The following is a 19,765-nucleotide window of genomic DNA, read 5'->3' on the forward strand; positions in this document are numbered from 1 at the left end:
GTGGGTTCAAATCCGAGTTATATGCCTGTGATTTTGTTCACAGAACTCAAGGGGGGGGGAAGTACGGGTAAACAGTGAGAGTAACATAACACCCATCGGTGAACATGATGTCCTGAGGGTATAAAACCAAAATCTATTAAATTGTTTTACCCATGAATTAACAAACCGTTGGCAGACGGTATTTCAGGCAAACACAAATTTTGGGGATTTTCCCATCATAACCATCTTTATACCATGTGTAGCTACAATCTTGGCCCCCTGTCCACTTCCCCACACAATAAACATTCTCTCCCCCGTCCCCCCACTCAATATTGACTGGAACGCAGAAGATGACCGTGCAACAATGAGAACCAACATTGAAAGGGGGCAGGGGGGCCAACGAGATATGGCCGGTATTGTAAATCTAGGTAGAAATCTGATCTTATTTTTAAACCGCTTGAAGAACTTCCATGACCCCCAACAGAAAAGGTTCAACTGATAAACCATAGCCTGTGAGATTTGCAATTTCCAGAGAGGAAGTTTCCTAAGCGGCGTTGGTGAGCCGCCAACCGCAGAAATTACACTCCTGCACGTCGTCTGTCAAGTTTTGGTGACTTTGTATGTGAAATATAATTGTAAAAGTACATGGACAGGTAAACGACAGTCTCTAATAATGATTAAAGGGCACTAGACACAGCAACACCCATACTAAGCAACAGCCACAGCTGTAGTCGCTGTCATGGCTGTACTTAAAAGCGAATTGCCGCAAAGTTAGACTTAGCCATATAGGCCTATACCGCAGAGTGAATGATTTCCATTGTATTTTAAAATACAAACATGTACCATAATGCCCCCAAAATGTATCAATTGATACTCAAAAATAATTTTACTTAAAATATACTTGTATGATACTCAATTGCATGATTTGAGACATTGCATGGTGAGGTATTTAAATGTACATTGTACATCATGTACATGTACGTATGTTCTCCTAAGATTGTCTTGCCACATGTATATGTATATAAGCTCTGAAATAAGCATTTAGTAGTCACACCAGTCTAAAGGACTTTTCAAACTACAATAAACCTCCAGCAAAGACCATGGACTCCATGCATGCCATTTCATAATAATAATAATGACGTCTTCTATAGCACCGGTATCTACAAAAAGTGCTCATGGCTTTTTCCAGTGGAAGTTCTAAGCTACAAGCAAGCCTGGAGTGACACAGAGTCCACAGAAGCCCTGGCCTTCGTTTCCCCTGGTCTTGACCTTCAAGAGTTTCCCATAGACTTTATGGTTTTCCAGTGCCCTTTGCAAGATCAAAATGGCCTTGCCCTTTCAGAGATAAAGTTCCAGGCAGGTGCAAGTCCTTCTATCTGTCAAGAGAAAAAGTCTTGAAAACACGTCTAAAAATCTTGAAAACACGTCTAAAAATCCATAGTGCTGCTGACCACCTAGTCTTGGTTCCAAGACGTTAGCATGGATCAATTCTACGGCAGAATGAATCACTACCCATCGTTTGTATGTATACATAGCTCACACTGAATGCATCAATTCAAACAATAGAGGGCATCACAATCTTTGGTTCGATTTCCAACCTATAGTCGTCAGCTGCGCCGATTAATTTAAGTTCGAAGAGCGCGCCCTCTGTCGGGTTATTAGTATTGTATAAGTCGTGTATAAGATACTGACTACTGACCACCAGGGTATGCCTCCGTTCTCAGCAAAATAATGAAGGACTTCTGACAGATCCTGTCCCAGTGGTCAGTGTCCACATTGATTCATAACTGACACTAGTGGTGACCTCACTGCAGCGGAGAGTTTAGCTTTATGCTGGGTTTTTTTTTTAAAAAATGATTCACCCATCCTCGTTTCTTTCAGCAGTAAAGTGTGGTCTTAATTGAATTATTCTAGCCCTGCGCTTCACTGACCTAGAACTTGTGGAAACTCAATTAGTTTTCAAAGGAGTTTGACAATTGCACCAGACATCTCTTTCTTTATTTTTTTCTAATGCTGTAGTTATTAAGTTATTATTTAGTCATTAAGTTTTGTTTGTTTGTTTGTTTGTTTGTTTGTTTGTTTGTTTGTTTGATTGTTTGTTTGTTTGTTTGTTTGTTTGTTTGTTTGTTTGTTTGTTTGTTTGTTTGTTTGTTTGTTTGTTTGTGTGTTTGTATGTGTGTTTGTTTGTTTGTTTGTTTGTTTTGTTTTGTGTGTTTTAGGTTGCGTTTGTGTGGGAATGGGATAATATATAATCACATTAAATAGTCTGGCAATACTTGATTATTGAAAAAAACTTGACAAAGCAAAAGAGGCACACACTCAGTGGGATTCGAACCCCTAACCTTTGCAATTCTAGAGCAGTGTCTCACCAATAAGACCACCGGGAAGAGCTAGCTTAATAATATAATGTACCTGTACAATAGCATGATCTAGGTTATATGGGTCTGCGATACATTATGACCAAAAGGCAAAGATGTCAGAAGTAGTTTTATGGAAAGATTGGTTTATAATACTCCTGGCCAGCTGAAGCTACAGGGATCATAAAACGGCAAACCAGCTGCCCTATTAGATCTTCCAAAACCCCAAGAGTGTCAACTTTGTAATTTCTGAGATGCATCATGTGTGCAGGCTTTTCTCATTGGTCGAGGAATCTGCAGTCCTCCTTTTGGTGTGGAGTTAGACTTGAGTCAAGTCCCGTTCCCGTGTGAGAGGTCCCTAAGAATACATGTGTACTGTATGTATATTAGCGCCAACTAGCAAAGAAGCCGTAAAGCTGTGCCCGCTCGCCGTCAAAATGTGCACCTGAGAATTGGACTCCACAGAGTCTTTTTTTCTACTCCTGCACATGAGGAGATTTACAAAACCAATGGGAGTGTGGAAGCGCTACCCTGTCGGTAAAATATTCATTATATTCTAGGATATCACTATCACAGTGCAAGACATTGTAAGACATTATTAATTGGCTCTTCAAAAATGTATTTCGATTCTCAACTAAGTACTTAAAGCCCTTGGACATTTTTCATTAACAGTATTGTCTAAAGGCCCACACTTTGTGTACCACAACTTCTATATCAAATAACAAACCTGTGAAAATTTAGGCTCAATCGGTCATCGTAGTCAGGAGAATATAACGGGGGAAACCCACCCTTGTTACCGCACGTTTCGCCGTGTCATGACATGTGTTTTAAACAAATCCGTAATTCTCGCTAACAAGAATTGACAATGGTTTTAATGTTTTCTCAAAAAGTAAAGCATTTCATGGAATAATATTTCAAGAGAAGTCTTTCACCATTACCTTCTGTAAACCCTTTTGTAAATCTGTGAACTTCATTTTTGTTTTCTGTTCTGAAAGTGTACGTATAATGGCTTTAACCCCCACTAATAACAATGAACAAGTCTTCTTTTTGAATGTGTTCGATTGGACAACCTGTATCACGCAGCAATGTTTGCATTATTCATAAGTGAATACATTTACATATCAGGCGACTGCAAGATTGTCAAGTCCCTGTCCCGCCTGCGAAACAGGTTGGGGAATGCATAGCACCACAAAAACGATAGTTTTTCTTGCCATGGCACAGGATTGGCACTTAAGTCAAGTCTAGTGTGGAGCGGGCTAAGAGTCACACATCTGGGCGTCAATGTCACTTGTGCATTTATTGACAGCTACATTTTGTAAACTAGGATGACATAAATTTATGACCCAGGAGGTTGCAAGTTTGACACTTTGTAATGTCTTCAGTCAGTTTAGTTGAGTCCTCGGAGTGGGATTTATAGATGTCTTCTGGACATTATTTTAAATTTGAACATCCTACTTTGTCAACGATTTACAAGTAAATGATCATATGTAAGTGAGCAAGTGTGGCACTCTTTATCTTGAAACTATGACCTAACCCCCTTGGCCCAATTTCATAGCCATCACATCAAATATAAAAGTTTGCCAGCCTAAATGCCTTGTCATCATTGTGTCCAATTTGTGACTGCATTTTTACGCAAACTGTTCCTTGGCAGAAAATTTTCAAGCCCTATTTTGTGCTGTTAAGCAGCTCTATCAAATTTGGCCCACCTGTTGAAGGCAGTGGACACTATTGGTAATTACTCAAAATAATTATTAGCATAAAACCTTACTTGGTAACAAGTAATCAGGAGAGGTTGATGGTATAAAACATTCTGAAGTGACGTAGTTTTCGAGTAAGAAGTAATTTTGCACGAATTTGATTTCGAGACCTCAAGTTTAGAATTTGAGGTCTCGAAATCAAGCATCTGAAAGCACACAACTTCGTGTGACAAGGGTGTTTTTTCTTTCATTATCATCTCGCAACTTCGACGACCAATTGAGCTCAAATTTTCACAGGTTGGTTATTTTATGTATATTGTTGAGACACACCAAGTGAGAATACTGGTCTTTGACAATTAACCAATAGTGTCCACTGTCTTTAAATGCAACAGTGTTCAGGTGCTAGGGAGTTTTGTTTCCTCTCTTTTCTTTATGGTCTTGTAAGAAAATTTGTGGTTTAGCAATCATCTTGAACTACATGCCATTTTGAGGATTTCCAACCAAATTGGAGCCCTGATGTACATGTATGTGTACATCGCTTGTGTACGCTTGTAATGCGCTTGTTATGCGCTTGTGTACATTTTATGGAATTGGCGCATTATAAATGAACAAATTATTATTTATTATTATGTGCACATCAGTGTGTACTAGTACATTGTTGTATGTAATTGACTTTGTTTCCTGCTGCTGCTTCTTTTAACCATATACCATGTGTACACTCATGATTTAATGATGTGCCATATACAACAGCTTTAAAGGCAGTGGACACTATTGGTAATTACTCAAAATAATTGTTATCATAAAACCTTTCTTGATTACGAGTAATGGGGAGAGGTTGATAGTATAAAACATTGGAGAAACTGCTCACTCTGAAGTGACGTAGTTTTTCACGAAATCAAGTTCTCGAAATCAAGCATCTGAAAAGTACACAACTTTGTGTGACCAGGGTGCGACAAGGGTGTTTTTTTCTTTCCTTAATATCTCGCATCTCTGACGACCGATTGAGCTCAAATTTTCAAATTTTTGTTATTTTATGCATATGTTGAGATACACATGTACTGTGAGGACTAGTCTTCGACAATTATCAATAGTGTCCAGTGTCTTTAATCAATGTACCGCATCTGTTTGAAACTCTTTGACTGGTTGGTGCAATTTTCCAATTTTCCTCCATCCTACAAACTAGGCTGTTTTAAGAGGACTCATATTAATTCCTATATTCAGCTCCCCTGGGTGTTTCTTCTTCTGTAGCCCCTTACCAAGAGTGGCTTCTACAATACATTTAGCCTTGTTTGGGTGGGGCGAGCTTGTATAATTTTCTTTTTTAAACTGGAATGAAACTACATAGGATTTGAGGCATTGCATGGTGAGATCAATTTAAAAAACACGTACATAATATTTTTTTGGTTTGCAGTAACACCATGTGTGTGACTTTCCAGGTAGAGTTTGTTCTTTAGAGAACTGTCTTTCTGTATTCTACTGTTGCTGAGTAGATTTATCTGATTTTTTGGGAGACTTCTCAGTTGTGAACCTGTTCTGGATTGAAACTCTCAATGCTAAGTGAGAATAGATCTTTAGGATGTCACTCCCCCTTCATTCACTCCTTATTAAAGACCTCGCTATTAAACTGGAGGAAGGATATGATTTGGAATACTCTGATGTGAGAAGCAAGGAAAGGTAACAGCGACGCTAACGTCATGTTTAACCCACAATGTATACTCATCTAATGATCTAACCATTTCAATATTGCTGTCAACCCGACCTCATTTCAAGAACTCCTTCTGTGTTGATTTTTCCCAAAGGAGAGAACTTTTATAAGACATGTTCGACATGGTAGCCTAATTCCTGTTCTAGCTCACGGAAACCTCTCCAAAAAGTTGAGAAATTTCACCGAACCTGTCCAGTTCAATTTAAACATATTGTACAAGTACGTTCCATACACACAACAGTCATGGTTTTTTATCAGGCTACCATTAGGATAAAAGAGAGTTAACTTAAGACGTGATCAAATTTGAACAAACGCGTTCCATGTTTCAACCCCTCATGGGACTGGTGGGAGGAGAGTAACATGCAATTATTCTGGACAGTCTTGATGATGAAACTTTGTATTTTTAGTATTAAAAGCAGATCACCATGTAGTCCACCAACCATTCTAACTGAACCAAGGTCTTATCGCAATATGACCCCCGCCAGTTTTAAGGCGATTGTATTGGACCCAGGCCCTAGGTGGCAGATCCCAGATCTGATTGTTTCTGTGTGAAAAGTTACTTAAAGTAATGCATGCAACACATCTTTTAGCTAACTGAGCTGACTGATGTACATGTATTCATAGAGGAGGCGACTCAGTTCAAGACATGAACTTTACTAATTTTGGCTGAATGAAAGTGGGGTACAGTGTTGGAACACTTGCAGCTGCTTTGGCAGATTCAGTGAAGCTGCCTGCAGCTGCTAATAGGTCTCCATGTCATGTCAAGAAAACCCAGTACATATATGCTTAAAAATACTTTTTTTGGGTCGGATGTCAAAATGTCAACTATTAATGATCGAGTCAAGGTCATGACACATTCATCATAATTGTGTTAATTCAATTTCAATTTAGACATTCAAAGCACAACATGAGTTTAAATTAAGGTCAGTTAGCACAAAGTCGAGATGCTTGTTCAATTAATTATAAGCCATCACCTAAGGCTACAGGTGTGATTACTGATGTGTCTTGACTGATATTCATAAACCAAAATTAAGTGTTTAACTGCTAGACCCTTGATTAGTCGCCAGCACAGAATTTCCTGTTAACAACCTAAAAAGATGTTTTTTCCTAAATTATTTTTTGAACGTGATGTTGGCTTCATTCTCTTAGAGGAAGCGCATGATGCATCATTTTGCAAAGTTGAAGACCTGGATATTTTTGAGAATGCGGTGCAGCATTTAATTTGATGATTTTTTCCCCCAAGGTCTTCAGAAAGGGTCACATATAAGCACACGTGTAATCAGGAAATTAGCTAAGAACATAAGTTAACCCAAATGCTAGCTGCCTCCTGTCCACGTGGAAGACGATCGGTGAAAATGCCAAGAGCTGGAATTAAGGCCGGAATAGAGACCACCGTGTGTATTTTATAACCAAGCAAAGACAGATACCAAGTCAGGCTCAAGATGTAGACTGACCCAAACCAAGACCATGATCAGAACGATGACATAGTTCAAGACCTGTAAGGTCCAAGGCAAAGATCAAGATACAGCCATTCACTCGACAAAGATCAAACTGAAGACGTCCTGTAAGGTTCAATACAAATACGGAAACCAAGATAGAGTCCTAGACATAAAAGTTCACAGGCAAAGACCAATACACACTCCAAGACCAAGATAGGACCATAGGCATAAGGTCCTAGGTAAAGACCAAATAATGGACCTAGACCTGTAAGGTCCAAGATCTCTTACATGTAGGTCCAAGACAAAGACCAAGCTAAAGTCTTAGACCTGTGTGGTTCAAGACGAATACCCAAACCAAGATAGAGTCCTAGGCCTACATTTGTACAAGTTCCCAGGCAAAGACCAAGACCCAACCAAAGACTAGGATAGAACCCTAGAACTGTAAGGTCCTAGACAAAGACAAACAAAGTCCTAGACCTAAAAGTTACCAAGCAACGACCCAGACACAGCCCAAGACCAAGATAGACAAGTTAAGGTCCTAGACCTAAGGTCCTCAGCCTGTAAGGTCCAAGATAAAGTCCAAGACCTGTAAGGTTCAAGACAAATACGAAAACCAAGATAGAGTCCTAGACCTGAAAGTTCACAGTCAAAGACCAATCCAAAGCCCAAGACCTAGATAGAACCCGAGACATGTAAGGTCCTAGGTAAAGACCAAGTTAAGAACCTAGACCTGTAAGGTCCTAGACCTCTTACATGTAGGTCCAAGATATAGACCAAGACAAAGTCTTAGACCTGTGTGGTTCAAGACAAATACCAAAACCACGATAGAGTCCTAGACCTACATTTGGTCAAATTTCCAGGCAAAGACCAAGACACAGCCAAAGACCAAGATAGAACCCTAGACATGTAAGGATCAGGATGAAGACCAAAATAAAGTTCTAGACCTGCAAGGTCCACAACAGAGACCAAAGCCAAGATAATGTCTTAGATAAAGATTTGTAGACCTGTAAGGTCCCAGGCCAGTAAGGTCCACGATAAAGACCAAGAAAAGTCTTAGACCTGCAAGGTCCACAACAAAGACCAAAGCCAAGATAATGTCTTTGATAAAGATTTGTAGATCTGTAAGGTCCTACACCTGTAAGGTCCACGAAAAAGACCAAGATAAAGTCTTAGACCTGCAAGGTCCACAACAAAGACCAAAGCCAAGATAAAGTTTTAGACCAAGATTGAGTCATACAAATGTAGACCTGTAAAGTTTGAGAGAAAGACCAATACCAAACAGAGCCCTAGACATTTAAGATTCAAGAAAAACACCAAAACCAACAATATAGTTTTAGATGTACATGTAGGGTTCTAGTACCACGACCAAGAGAGCCCTTCACTGGTTGTGTTCACTTTGATTCAGGCATGATATACTTCCCACTGATGTCAGATTTTAGATTTTTTTGAGAAACAATGTGAAAACATTTATTAATAGTTCACACAACACAACACAACTTTCTTTTCAATGGTTAACAAATTATACATTCCTAAACACCTCAGACAGTTTTGCTATTCCTATTGGTGGAGAGCGCTTCACGTGGGTGTGTATAAACCTTTGTTTATGACCAGTAAAAAGTGTTGAAACATGGGCGTGACACGCAAGCTTATAAGACAGTTTCTTCATTCCTATTGGTCGAGAGCAACGGGTGAAACAGTTGTGCCACATCACGCGAAACACGTGACGCGCACAGCATTCCCTTATAAGGAGTTGTTTACCGAAGGGCGGCGAAGGGCTTTACCATTTCATAGCTGGAGGGGTGTTGTGTTGAAAGAAATCATTGAACAATTATAATTATTCCATTTATTTTACTTTTTGACCCAAAAATGTGGATGTTTTTGACCAAAAATGTAGTTATGAATGGGAATCAAAGTGTGTCGAATCAGTTTTCAACTAGTGGTTTAAACCCGCCGAGGCCTGGTTCTTGATAATTTACCTCGACTTCGTCTCAGTAAAATTATCAAGAACCTGGCCTCGTTGGGATTAAACCACTAGTTGAAAACCTCTTCACCACACATTGATTCCCTTATTAATACACAACACTGCTTTAGATTCACTGAGAGAATTTCCCAATGATTGACACGGTGGTATTCCATGACCAGCCTTATCAATGCAGGCCTGTATGATGATTGACACGGTGGTATTCCACGACCAGCCTTATCAATGCAGGCCTGTATGCTTCACCATTGAAAGGGCTCGGGCACCAAGGCTATTTTTCTTGCTAAAACAATGTATGAGGAATTTGTAAATTTTTACTGGAGCATTTGAAGGACACCAAGGCAAGACCAGGGGGCATGGAGCCAATCGCCTTTGTTGGCTCCGTGAAGTGTCAGACCTGCAATGTGATAAAGACTTTGTCATGTTCTATGTTTAGCCCGCAACAAACCCACACACACATCATCGGCAGCATTGCCTATCCCTATTTTGACATTCGCTGTCAGTCCTTATTGTGAATTCTATGATCGCCAAAGTTATCTCCTGGAGAGAAAAGGGAATGTACACTCTGATTGTTCCGCCAAGGCTTGTGTCGTGTTTAAGTGGCTGAGCGGTCTATTTCACCAGACCCAAGCTCTGGTGTCGACAGCAGCAGAGTGTGGGTTCGATACCCTGTCATGACACTTGTGCCCTTGAGCAAGGCGCTTTACCATAACTGCTGGACCCTAAAAAAGTGCACTGTTTGCTGTGGATGTATAAAAAACAATTTATCCCGAACCAAATAATAGTATTGTGTCCTCCATACCGTAAAATGGCTTATGGAAAAGAGACCCAATTCACTACTCCACACAAATGATATCCAAGAAAGTTTTGTAATGTTGGTCTGCAAGCATTTGTATGAGCCCCTTCATGTGACGTCACGCGCTCAAAACGCACCCACACTTGGATCAAAAAGCACCCTCACAGGGGTCAAAGAGGTCAAATGATTGAACAAGAGCTGTTTTTCGTATGTGGAAACGTGTAGCGTTTCATGTTTATATGCAAGGGGTCTCTTTATTTAAGAAAGTAACTTTGGAACAGTATGTATGTGTAACCATGTACACTCTGTAGAGTTGTACACAAATTTGAACATCCTGTATTCACGCTCAAAATTTATCCCTTATTTCCTAATGAATGTACCATTTACAAAGTAAAGCTACCTGTTTACATTTATAACCTTTCCTTTGCGACCTTGTTTTTAGAGTAAAAATACGTGTTCACACGAACACAAACTGAAACAACGTTCCACAGTTAGCGAGAATATCCGTTCATGAACTTATATGCAGTCTCAGAATAGGCGCACAGTGCACTTGTCGGAAAATCTTATGGAGTAGATTGCGTGACAGAAATCAGATGACTGTCATGTCCCCAAATGTTGTGATTCACTGAATGTGATAACACTCCGAGTCTGGTTATCTGGAGGATACATTGGAACTGCGTGAATTACCCAAACGGAATTGAATTCTTATGTGTGGCATAGTGCGGAGTGCTCAGTGGTAACGGTACGTGTACGTGAGTCATTACAAGGGTACATCAGAATCTATTTAGATTACTGATCACTTGCCAAGAAGTATAAGTTATCGATATTGAGTGTTACAGTTCAGTTCCAGCTGTACCTCACGCTGATGAAGCAAAAAAAGTGGCTGAATGGTTAAGAGCATTGGACTCGAGCTCTGTTTTTTTGTAATCAGCAGATTTCAGGTTTGAATCCCAGTCATGGCACTTGTGTCCTTGAGCAAGATAATAGAATAGTGGCTTCTTATATAGCGCTCAGGTCCGTCGCGCAGTGACGCTCATGGCGCTTCGACATTATAACCCCTGGTCACTGGGCCTTAAATCATTTCTTAAACCATCTCAGCTCCCTGGGGAGTATACAGCATTGTGCCGCCAAATATGTAGCACACTAAGCTTATCAATTACAATAATCAACTCTGCCCTCACAGGTACCCATTTATACCCCTGGGTGGAGAGAAGCAATTATAGTGAAGTGTCTTGAGCAAGGACACAAGTGTCACGACAGGGATTCGAACCTATTGTACACTCTGCTATGCAGAAACAGCAGAGCTTGAGTTTGGTGCTCTTAACCGCTCGGCCACGACACGCCACAATACAGATACATGATCAAAATTGCTTTGTCCTTGGGAGTGAAATTAAGCTGTAGACCTCACGTACTAAGTTGGTAGTGCACGTAAAAGAACCCATAACTCTTAACGAGGAAGAGTTGGGGTTAAACCCAAGTGTTTCACGTACAAATGTAGCAAGCGCCCTTGTTTACATGTTTCCTCAGGCTTGTGGGCTAAGTTCACTTACTTTTAGACATCCTTGGTGTCGTTACCAGAAATATGTAAACAATAATATCAATAATAATAATAAGGCAACTTCTCAGCTGATCAACTGATTTCCCAACTTTTTGTTTCTCAGCTTTAGCCATTGAAAATTTAAATATGCAATACGTGCCTTGAACTTCCATCCTTTTTTGTTGACAAACAAAATTTGCATGCCGATGCATCTTGGTGCTGTGTAGAGGGTGTCTTTGGTATTTTGTCAAATAAGAAAGTGACATGGACAATTTGTGAAATGATGATTGCATGGTTGTGGTTGTGCACTGTTCTTGCCTCTTCTGGTCTTTCCTATTAGTATGGGGGCAGGAGCTCCGCAGAGCACCACACAAGTGACCAGATTTTTCCTGCTACAACTCTTTGGGGCCCAGGGGTACATTGCAAGGCTACTATTAGGAAGTGCTTCAACTTGAAAGTCAATACCTCTTTGATTTACACCACTCACTGTGTGCTTTAGCTTAAATCTACAAACTTTTTGTATAAGCCCTCAAAACACTGCAGCCCGCATCAGGACACTGTCCAGAAAATCCTGTTCTATCACCCCCATTCTGAAACAACTTCACTGGCTCCCTATTTCTAAATGAATCATCTTCAAGCTGACGCTCATTGTCCAGAAAGCGCTTAAAGGCAAGGCTCCCCAATCTCAGAACAATTTCAAGTTTACACTCTGTTAAGAATCTTCAATCCAGTCCCATGCTTCTCTTCTAAACCCAAGTCTGGACACTTCTGGGGTGACGGTCTTTTCTTTTTCTTCAGCTTTTTCCTTCACCAAACTCTTCCTAACTTACATGTAGGATTAATCTTACGTTCCATAGCCCCCCCCCCCTTTCTCCATGGTCACTTGCAGTTTGTTCACACTGTTTGGCCACTGAGTGATCTAAAAAGTACAACTTCAACTCTGCCACAACATGTTGCCTTCTTTGAAGGTCTAGTGTGGTTATTAAGTGCAAGACAGCTGTTTACTGTGGCAGTAATCACAGCTCAATCAAATCCAGTCAGATAGAGCTCATCTACGATCTAATCCACATGATAAGGATGAGTCAAACAGTGAACAGTGGCATTGTGTTTGTACATGTATCTGTGCTTGGTGGCCTCATCACAACTTAAAGGAAAAAGTATTTCATTGTCTGGGCTCAAAATTGACAATCGACTGCTAGCCCAAGGCCAGCGCCCAACTTCATAGAGTTGTTTTAGCAGCAATAATTGCTTAACAAACTTCTGCTTAGCAGAAATTAGCAGTACACCAGTCGCAAATTGTACACATGTCATGGTAATTTGGCTGGTAACTTTATTATGGTAAGCATAATTCTGTAGTGCTTAGCTACTTTTTGTGCTTAAAGGCAGTGGACACTTTTGGTACACGTAATTGTCAAAGACTAGCCTTCACAGTTGGTTTATCTCAACATATGCATAAAATAACAAACCTGTGAAAATTTGAGCTCAATCGGTCATCGAAGTTGCAAGATAATAATGAAAGAAAAATAACCCTTGTCACACGAAGTTGTGTGCGTTTAGATGGTTGATTTTGAGACCTCAAGTTCTAAATCTAAGGTCTTGAAATCAAATTCGTGGAAAATTGCTTCTTTCTCGAAAACTACGTCACTTCAGAGGGAGCCATTTCTCACAATGTTTTATACCATCAACCTCTCCCCATTACCCGTCAACAAGAAAGGTTTCATGCCAATAATTATTTTGAGTAATTATCAATAGTGTCCACTGCCTTTAAGCAGCTCTATGAATTTACGCAACATGTCCAGTGCCTTTAAGAGACAAACCCACTTGTAGATGACATCATCACTTGCCACTCTGCTATCTTTTGGAATGTTCAATGGTTAGAACATTGATCTATGAAAAGAAAATGATGCAGTTCCAACCACTATACACACATCACTATCATGCACTGTCATTGCAGTACAGTTGTATTATGTAATATTGACTTATTAGTGTCTATGGTGTTTTATAACACCCCTTACAAACAGTCTGCCTTTTCATTGGTTTAGAGTGCATCACATGATATGTCTTTTAGTTTTACTAGAAACGGTGGCCGTGTGATAGTCCGTCGACTATCACGCAGCCAGCGTGTAGTACCCAGACATCTTTTTACCCACCTCGAACCCAATCAGTTGTGCATCTGTGTATTCTAAAACACGCGTACGAACGTTACGTGTATAAGGATGATAAATAGTCTGTTGGAGTGTTATCAAACAAATATTGACTGCTTGGAGTGCTATGGTTAAAAGTATGACTCCCTCGGTGATCCCGGACCGTTCCATTTTCTCTCAGCTGCACCTCGGGAAAATAGAACGCTCCGGGGATCACCTCGGGTGTTGTAGTTTTAACCACAGCACTCGAAGCAGTCAATATTTGTATAATACACTGTTGGTCCAATCCTCTCTATAAGACCAAATTCACAAATGTGCAGTTAACCATTGTGTAATGAAGGTCCATCTTGACATAATGTCGGTGATAAATCATGTTTGAATTCACGCCGCATGCGTAAATGCGAGAACAAAAATATCGCTTGCTGGAGGTTTATCAAAATGCTTCATTTAACGTTACTGTCACTATTGATACCTCACCATGCAATGCCTCAAAACCATACTAATACCTTGATGACATTTGAGTACGGAGCCCTTGGCTCTAAATGTAATTCATGTTGGCCCATCCTGTGCGCATTCGTTTCCATTGTTATACGTACCTCTAAGATTGTGGCGCAATGACGTCAATGCACAAGGTCCATTGTCTTCATTTGACAGATCTCCTTGGTCTTGAACCATTTTCTTGAGTGGTACATTGTGTAACGTCCATTGAAGAATACGTTTCCTTCAAACAGTTCGTGTTTGCTTTTGGATGCTCTATTGTCAAATTCAAGTTCAACTTGAGAGAATAATGAGACAATTTCTGTCTTCATATTTTGCATGTTCAGCAGTTTGTGGATGGAACATGAAGTGTTCAGTTTAGAGTGCAAATCTAACCCATTAAGCCTATGTTAAAGCGATGGACACTATTGGTAAATGTCACTTGGTGTATCTAAACATAGTATCCATAAAATAACAAACCTGTGAAAATTTGAGCTTGATTGGTTGTCGGAGTTGCGAGATAACTATGAAAGAAAAAAACACCCTTGTCACACAAAGTTGTGTGCTTTCAGGTGCTTGATTTCGAGACCTCAAATTCTAAACTTGAGGTCTCGAATTCAAATTTGTGGAAAATTACTTCTTTCTCGAAAACTACGTCACTTCAGAGGGAGCCGTTTCTCACAATGTTTTATACTATCAACCTCTCCCCATTACTCATTACCAAGTGAGTTTATTTTGCTGATAATTATTTTGAGTAATTACCAATAGTGTCCACTGCCTTTAAAAGATAGTTTTGTGGTTGTACAGTACAATAGATTAAGCGATGTCCTTTGAAGTGACTGCAATGCTACATGTATGGTGTACATTGTACATGTACATGTATGTACATGGTAATTGGTAATTGGTAATTACTCAAATTAATTATTAGCATAAAACCTTATTTGGTAACGAGTAATGGGGAGAGGTTGATAGTTTAAAACACTGTGAGAAATGACTCCCTCTGAAGTAACTTTGGTTTTTGAGAAAAAAAGTAATTTTCTACGAATTTAATTTTGAGACCTCAGATTTAGAATTTGAGGTCACGAAATCAAGCATCTGAAAGCACACATCTTGGTGTGACAAGGGTGTTTTTTCTTTCATTACTATCTCGAGACTTCGACGACCGATTGAGCTGAAATTTTCACAGGTTTATTACTTTACAAATATGTTGAGATACACCAAGTGAGAAGACTGGTCTTTGACAATTACCAATAGTGTCCACTGTCTTTAAAGCAGCTGTGTGAGACGAAAGTGGAAGTTGTTGATGATCAGCGTCTTGCTTTAACCCTGTCAATAAACAATACGGGATACAATGAAGAGACGGGTCACCAGACCAGAAGCTGCAGCTGCTAGTAGGTGGGGGATAGTGATCAGTGTGTGGTTGCAGACTGAGCTTATAATCCTGCCATATATCATTGGTGGGGGTTCGGGGAGGGGTCTTTGTTGACCTTTTAAAGGAACATTACAGAATTGACAAGAAAAAAAATCGTCTAATATCTCAGATTCATTCAAAACTTACACGTTCTAATTAACAATTATGATACATAGTCTGAAATGTCATACTGTATTTGATGAGAAATATGATACTTGTTTTCCCTTTTTTGGGTGAATGTTGGTTCGCACTACGTAAAGTGAACACAATGTTTTTAAAAGCTAAAATTAAGTAACCTTTATAGTAATTGTATATTATGCACATGTTTAAAAACTGTTTCCTTCTTTTGTACAGTGCTGGAATGGCCTACACTAACTTCTCAAATGACTTCATTGGACACTCTTATGACACGGCTAAACCAGGTTTAATAAACATCACCGAAGATGGGCAGACATTCCTGACTGGAGCACTCGAGGTAAGAAAGAGATGGTGTGGTCAAGGTTCAATACCTGCTGGACCAGCACAGACATGGCTCAGACATACATGGGTCAAATAGTGGTCAGACTGGGATCAGACAGGGGTCAGACATAGGTCAAACTGGGGTCAGACGTAGGTCAGACAGGGGTCAGACATGGCTCAGGCTTACATGGGTCAATCAGGGATCAGACTGGGGTTGGACAGGGGTAAAACAGAGGTCGGACATGGCTCAGCATAGTTGGGTCAATCAGGGGTTGGACATACATGGGTCAGATAGGGGTCAGACATACGTGGGTCAAACAGTGGTCCGACATACATGGGTCAGACGGGTCAGACTCGAGTCAGACTTGGCTCAGACTGGGGTCAGACATGGCTCAGGCTTACATGGGTCAATCAGGGATCAGACTGGGGTCGGACAGGGGTAAAACGGAGGTCGGACATGGCTCAGCATAGTTGGGTCAATCAGGGGTTGGACATACATGTACATGGGTCAGATAGGGGTCAGACATACATAGGTCAAACAGGGGTCAGACATACATGGGTCAGACGGGTCAGACATGGCTCGGGCATACTTGGGTCTAACATACATCAGACAGGGTTCAGACAGGGTTCAGACATGGGTCAGACATGGGGCAGACGTGGGTCAGACACAGGTCAGCCACGGAACCAAAAGTCTGAAGTCCTACTGTCCTTGGCCGGTTGATCTAGACTAAGACCCATAGGTCTAAGACTAAGTCCTGTTAGTTTGAGTGAAACACGGTTTTTTAGACCCAGCTGTTGTGTAGTAAAGCACTGTATTATACTCAGTGCTGTCAGAGTCCACTAAAACCCACAGCAACTTGGTTGAGATTCGAACCCACAATCCCCAACATTCCGGAGTGAATGTCTCCAGAACTACAGCCAGAGCACGCCTGGTGGTGAGAGACCAGCTCACATCCTGTGATATTGTTCTCTATCCTTGTCGCAATTAATACATTGATTCAAACCAGCTGGCCCATGTACGTGTACTTTAGCTTGCAACGCAGAGGTCAAAAAACAAAGAACTGCTTGTTCAGGACTGTGAGGGCAGTAGTTTATACAAGGCACTGACCGAAACAATTTCAGATAGCTAAAGTATGCGAAAACGGTTTGGTAGGCCTAACTAGAAACAGTTCATGACGTAGATGTGTATGCAACACATGTACGTACAGTACATCTTTGAAAATTAATGTTCTTAAAATACATGTTGGCAACAAAACGATGGGTGCGTTTATTTAGCTTTTCACTGGGTTTCCCCCTGAGAAGAACTGTAGTCTTTGTAATTGTATCAACATTATTCATAATTATTATGGTTCAGGGTATTTCATTTTAAAAACAATTCAATTACATTTTTCAAAAGTTTTTACAGTCAGCCATCTGGAAACCAAGCCTAATCGACCAAACAAGTCGATTACCGTTAATGGTCTGAACAGTCTCATCACCACGGTTCAACCGAAATCGCTTAAAAACACTCAACCAATGACCCAAGCTCAAACATGTTTCCGGTATGGGGTCGCCATATCGCACCCCCTAGAAGGGAATAACAAAAGAAGTCTGGTGCCTCTTCATGATATGAGAACTTGCACTGTCATTGGTACTGTGTATACAAGGTATCTGACAAAGATGGCCACACCATGATTCATGTAATTTTTGTCTAATGGACTCGCAGAAAAATAAACGTTTGCCCCTAGGGGGGAAAGTGACCTCAGGGCTCAAGCCAGCCCGCAGGTTAGAAGGGGGAAAAGGGCAGGATGTCTATTTTCTGGCGGTCATTTCCACCCCTAAATGGCTGAGGTTACATCATGTGCATCTGGCATGTATCTACAGATTAAAGGCACTGGACACTATTGGTAATCATTCAAAATTTTTGTTGGCATAAAAACTTACTTGGTAACGAGCAATGGAGAGCTGTTGATAGTGTACATTATGAGAAACGGCTCCTTTGAGAAAGAAGTAATTTCTCACAAAAATATTTGAGTTGAATTTGAGACCTCAGCTGAGGTCTCGAATCTGAAAGCGCACAACTTGTGTGACAAGAGTGTTTTTTCTTCCATTATTCCCTCTCAACTTCGACGACCAATTAAGCTCAAATTTTCACAGACTTGTTATTTTATGCATACATGTTGGGATACACCAAGTGAGAAGACTGGTCTTTGACAATTACAAAAGGTGTCCAGTGCCTTTAAGTAACCATGAGCAATGTTATACTAATTGATTTTTGTAGAGTCTTGATTTTATACTTGGCTTGTCGATAAGGGGGAGATTTCATTTTTTTAATTTTTTTTTTTAGGTGGGGGTTAAAGGTTTGGGGCTAATTTGGTGAGTGAGAAACAGGTAGTGGGAAACTGAACTGACCTATAGTTACCTATACATGTACTCGGATGTGAAACATGTGATGCTGTGATTATATAAACGGAACATGGAATTAGGCCTACTTTTATTTCCTCTCCTTGGTCATTGGTCATGGCAGTATCAAAAATCAAACTTACAATTTAACCACTTACTTTGATCATTTAAAGGTACCGGCGAATTTCAGAAACAGTTCATTAAATTTCCAGGCCTTACGTATCTTTGGTAAGGGGCACTTCTATATACATTGTAACCTTACTTCTATGAGGATAACGCAAAGGGCACCACAGAAGAAGCATGGGGCACCACAGCAATTGACCACAGCAACTATTGTGGGTGCCCCTGGGTTATTTTAAGGCCAGAATTTGATTAACACATATTCACGTTCACTAGGGTTTCTTTGTTGCTAATAATGCATTCAAGTTGGTTTTCTTGCACACATGATTTTTTCTTTTTTTCTCATTCAGATTCAATTGTTCAAGACTAAACTGGTCAAATCAATATTTGGCCAGTGGATGTCAAGTTTCTAGTTTTTTTTAGCGTGGACAATAAATAAATCTATCTATCTATCTATCGTTCTATCTATCTATCTATCTAAATGGTCCTGTTGGCCAGAATGGGGGGGGGGGGGGGCGTTCATGAAAGGCGCAATTTGTAAATTAATTTTAACTAATACTGGGCTTGTTGTCCGTTGGAAACCACTCCGTGTCTTTGTGGAGCATGTTTAATGTAATTTTATCGTGTAAACATCAATGATACACCTTGGCACTATATATAATTTGATCAAGTGTTCAAACTTTTCAAAGTGACCAAATTTGAACAGCCATGATTGATGACAAGGTCAATTTTGTTTACCCCAGTTTGCAGACAATTGATCACATTGTGTGCATTTGGCATTGAGATGGTAAACACAGTTGTTGGGCATTTTGAAGGTGAAATGAAATGTCAATATTTGAGAGGCTGTAGGCCAATGTCCAAGTGTTCATATGCTGGTTGGAGTTTGAAAAGCAAAGAGACGCTTTTGTACAATGCTGCAAATGTATATACTTTTTTGCATACAATGTATACCTCAATGAGGCGGTTGATGGTCTAGCTACATGTAGCGATCAAACTTGGATCGCTAGCTAGACCAGCATGCACCTCAATCCACACCTACATGTACTGTTATATGCACATTCAAAGTATTTGTGAATAATGTCTACGACAAACTGATAAGCAATTTATTGCACTTACCTCATTTATAGTTCTTTTGAAGTTCTTTCATGTCTGTGTGCAATTAGTCTTGTGTTTTTTTTTTTTTTCTTTTTTTCTTTTTTTCTTTTGGGTGTTGTTTGTTTAGATGATATTCCTGTCAAGGCAAACTCGGCAAACTCCCACAAGGGGATATAAAAACCAAGCTGG

The 19,765-nt window shown here is 40.1% G+C and overlaps 1 protein-coding gene across 1 annotated transcript in view; it reads left to right on the forward strand.

Moving 5' to 3' along the window:
- LOC117294744 (prominin-1-A-like) overlaps window positions 1-19,765 on the forward strand; it is an 81,102-nt gene that overhangs the window by 27,708 nt on the left and 33,629 nt on the right. The window contains exon 5 of the mRNA XM_033777259.1: window positions 15,875-15,995. Within this exon, the coding sequence (XP_033633150.1) occupies window positions 15,875-15,995 (121 nt within the window). The remainder of the gene's footprint in view (window positions 1-15,874; window positions 15,996-19,765) is intronic.

The sequence above is a fragment of the Asterias rubens genome, chromosome 9, assembly GCF_902459465.1.
Source record: "Asterias rubens chromosome 9, eAstRub1.3, whole genome shotgun sequence".
Classification (NCBI taxonomy): domain Eukaryota; kingdom Metazoa; phylum Echinodermata; class Asteroidea; order Forcipulatida; family Asteriidae; genus Asterias; species Asterias rubens.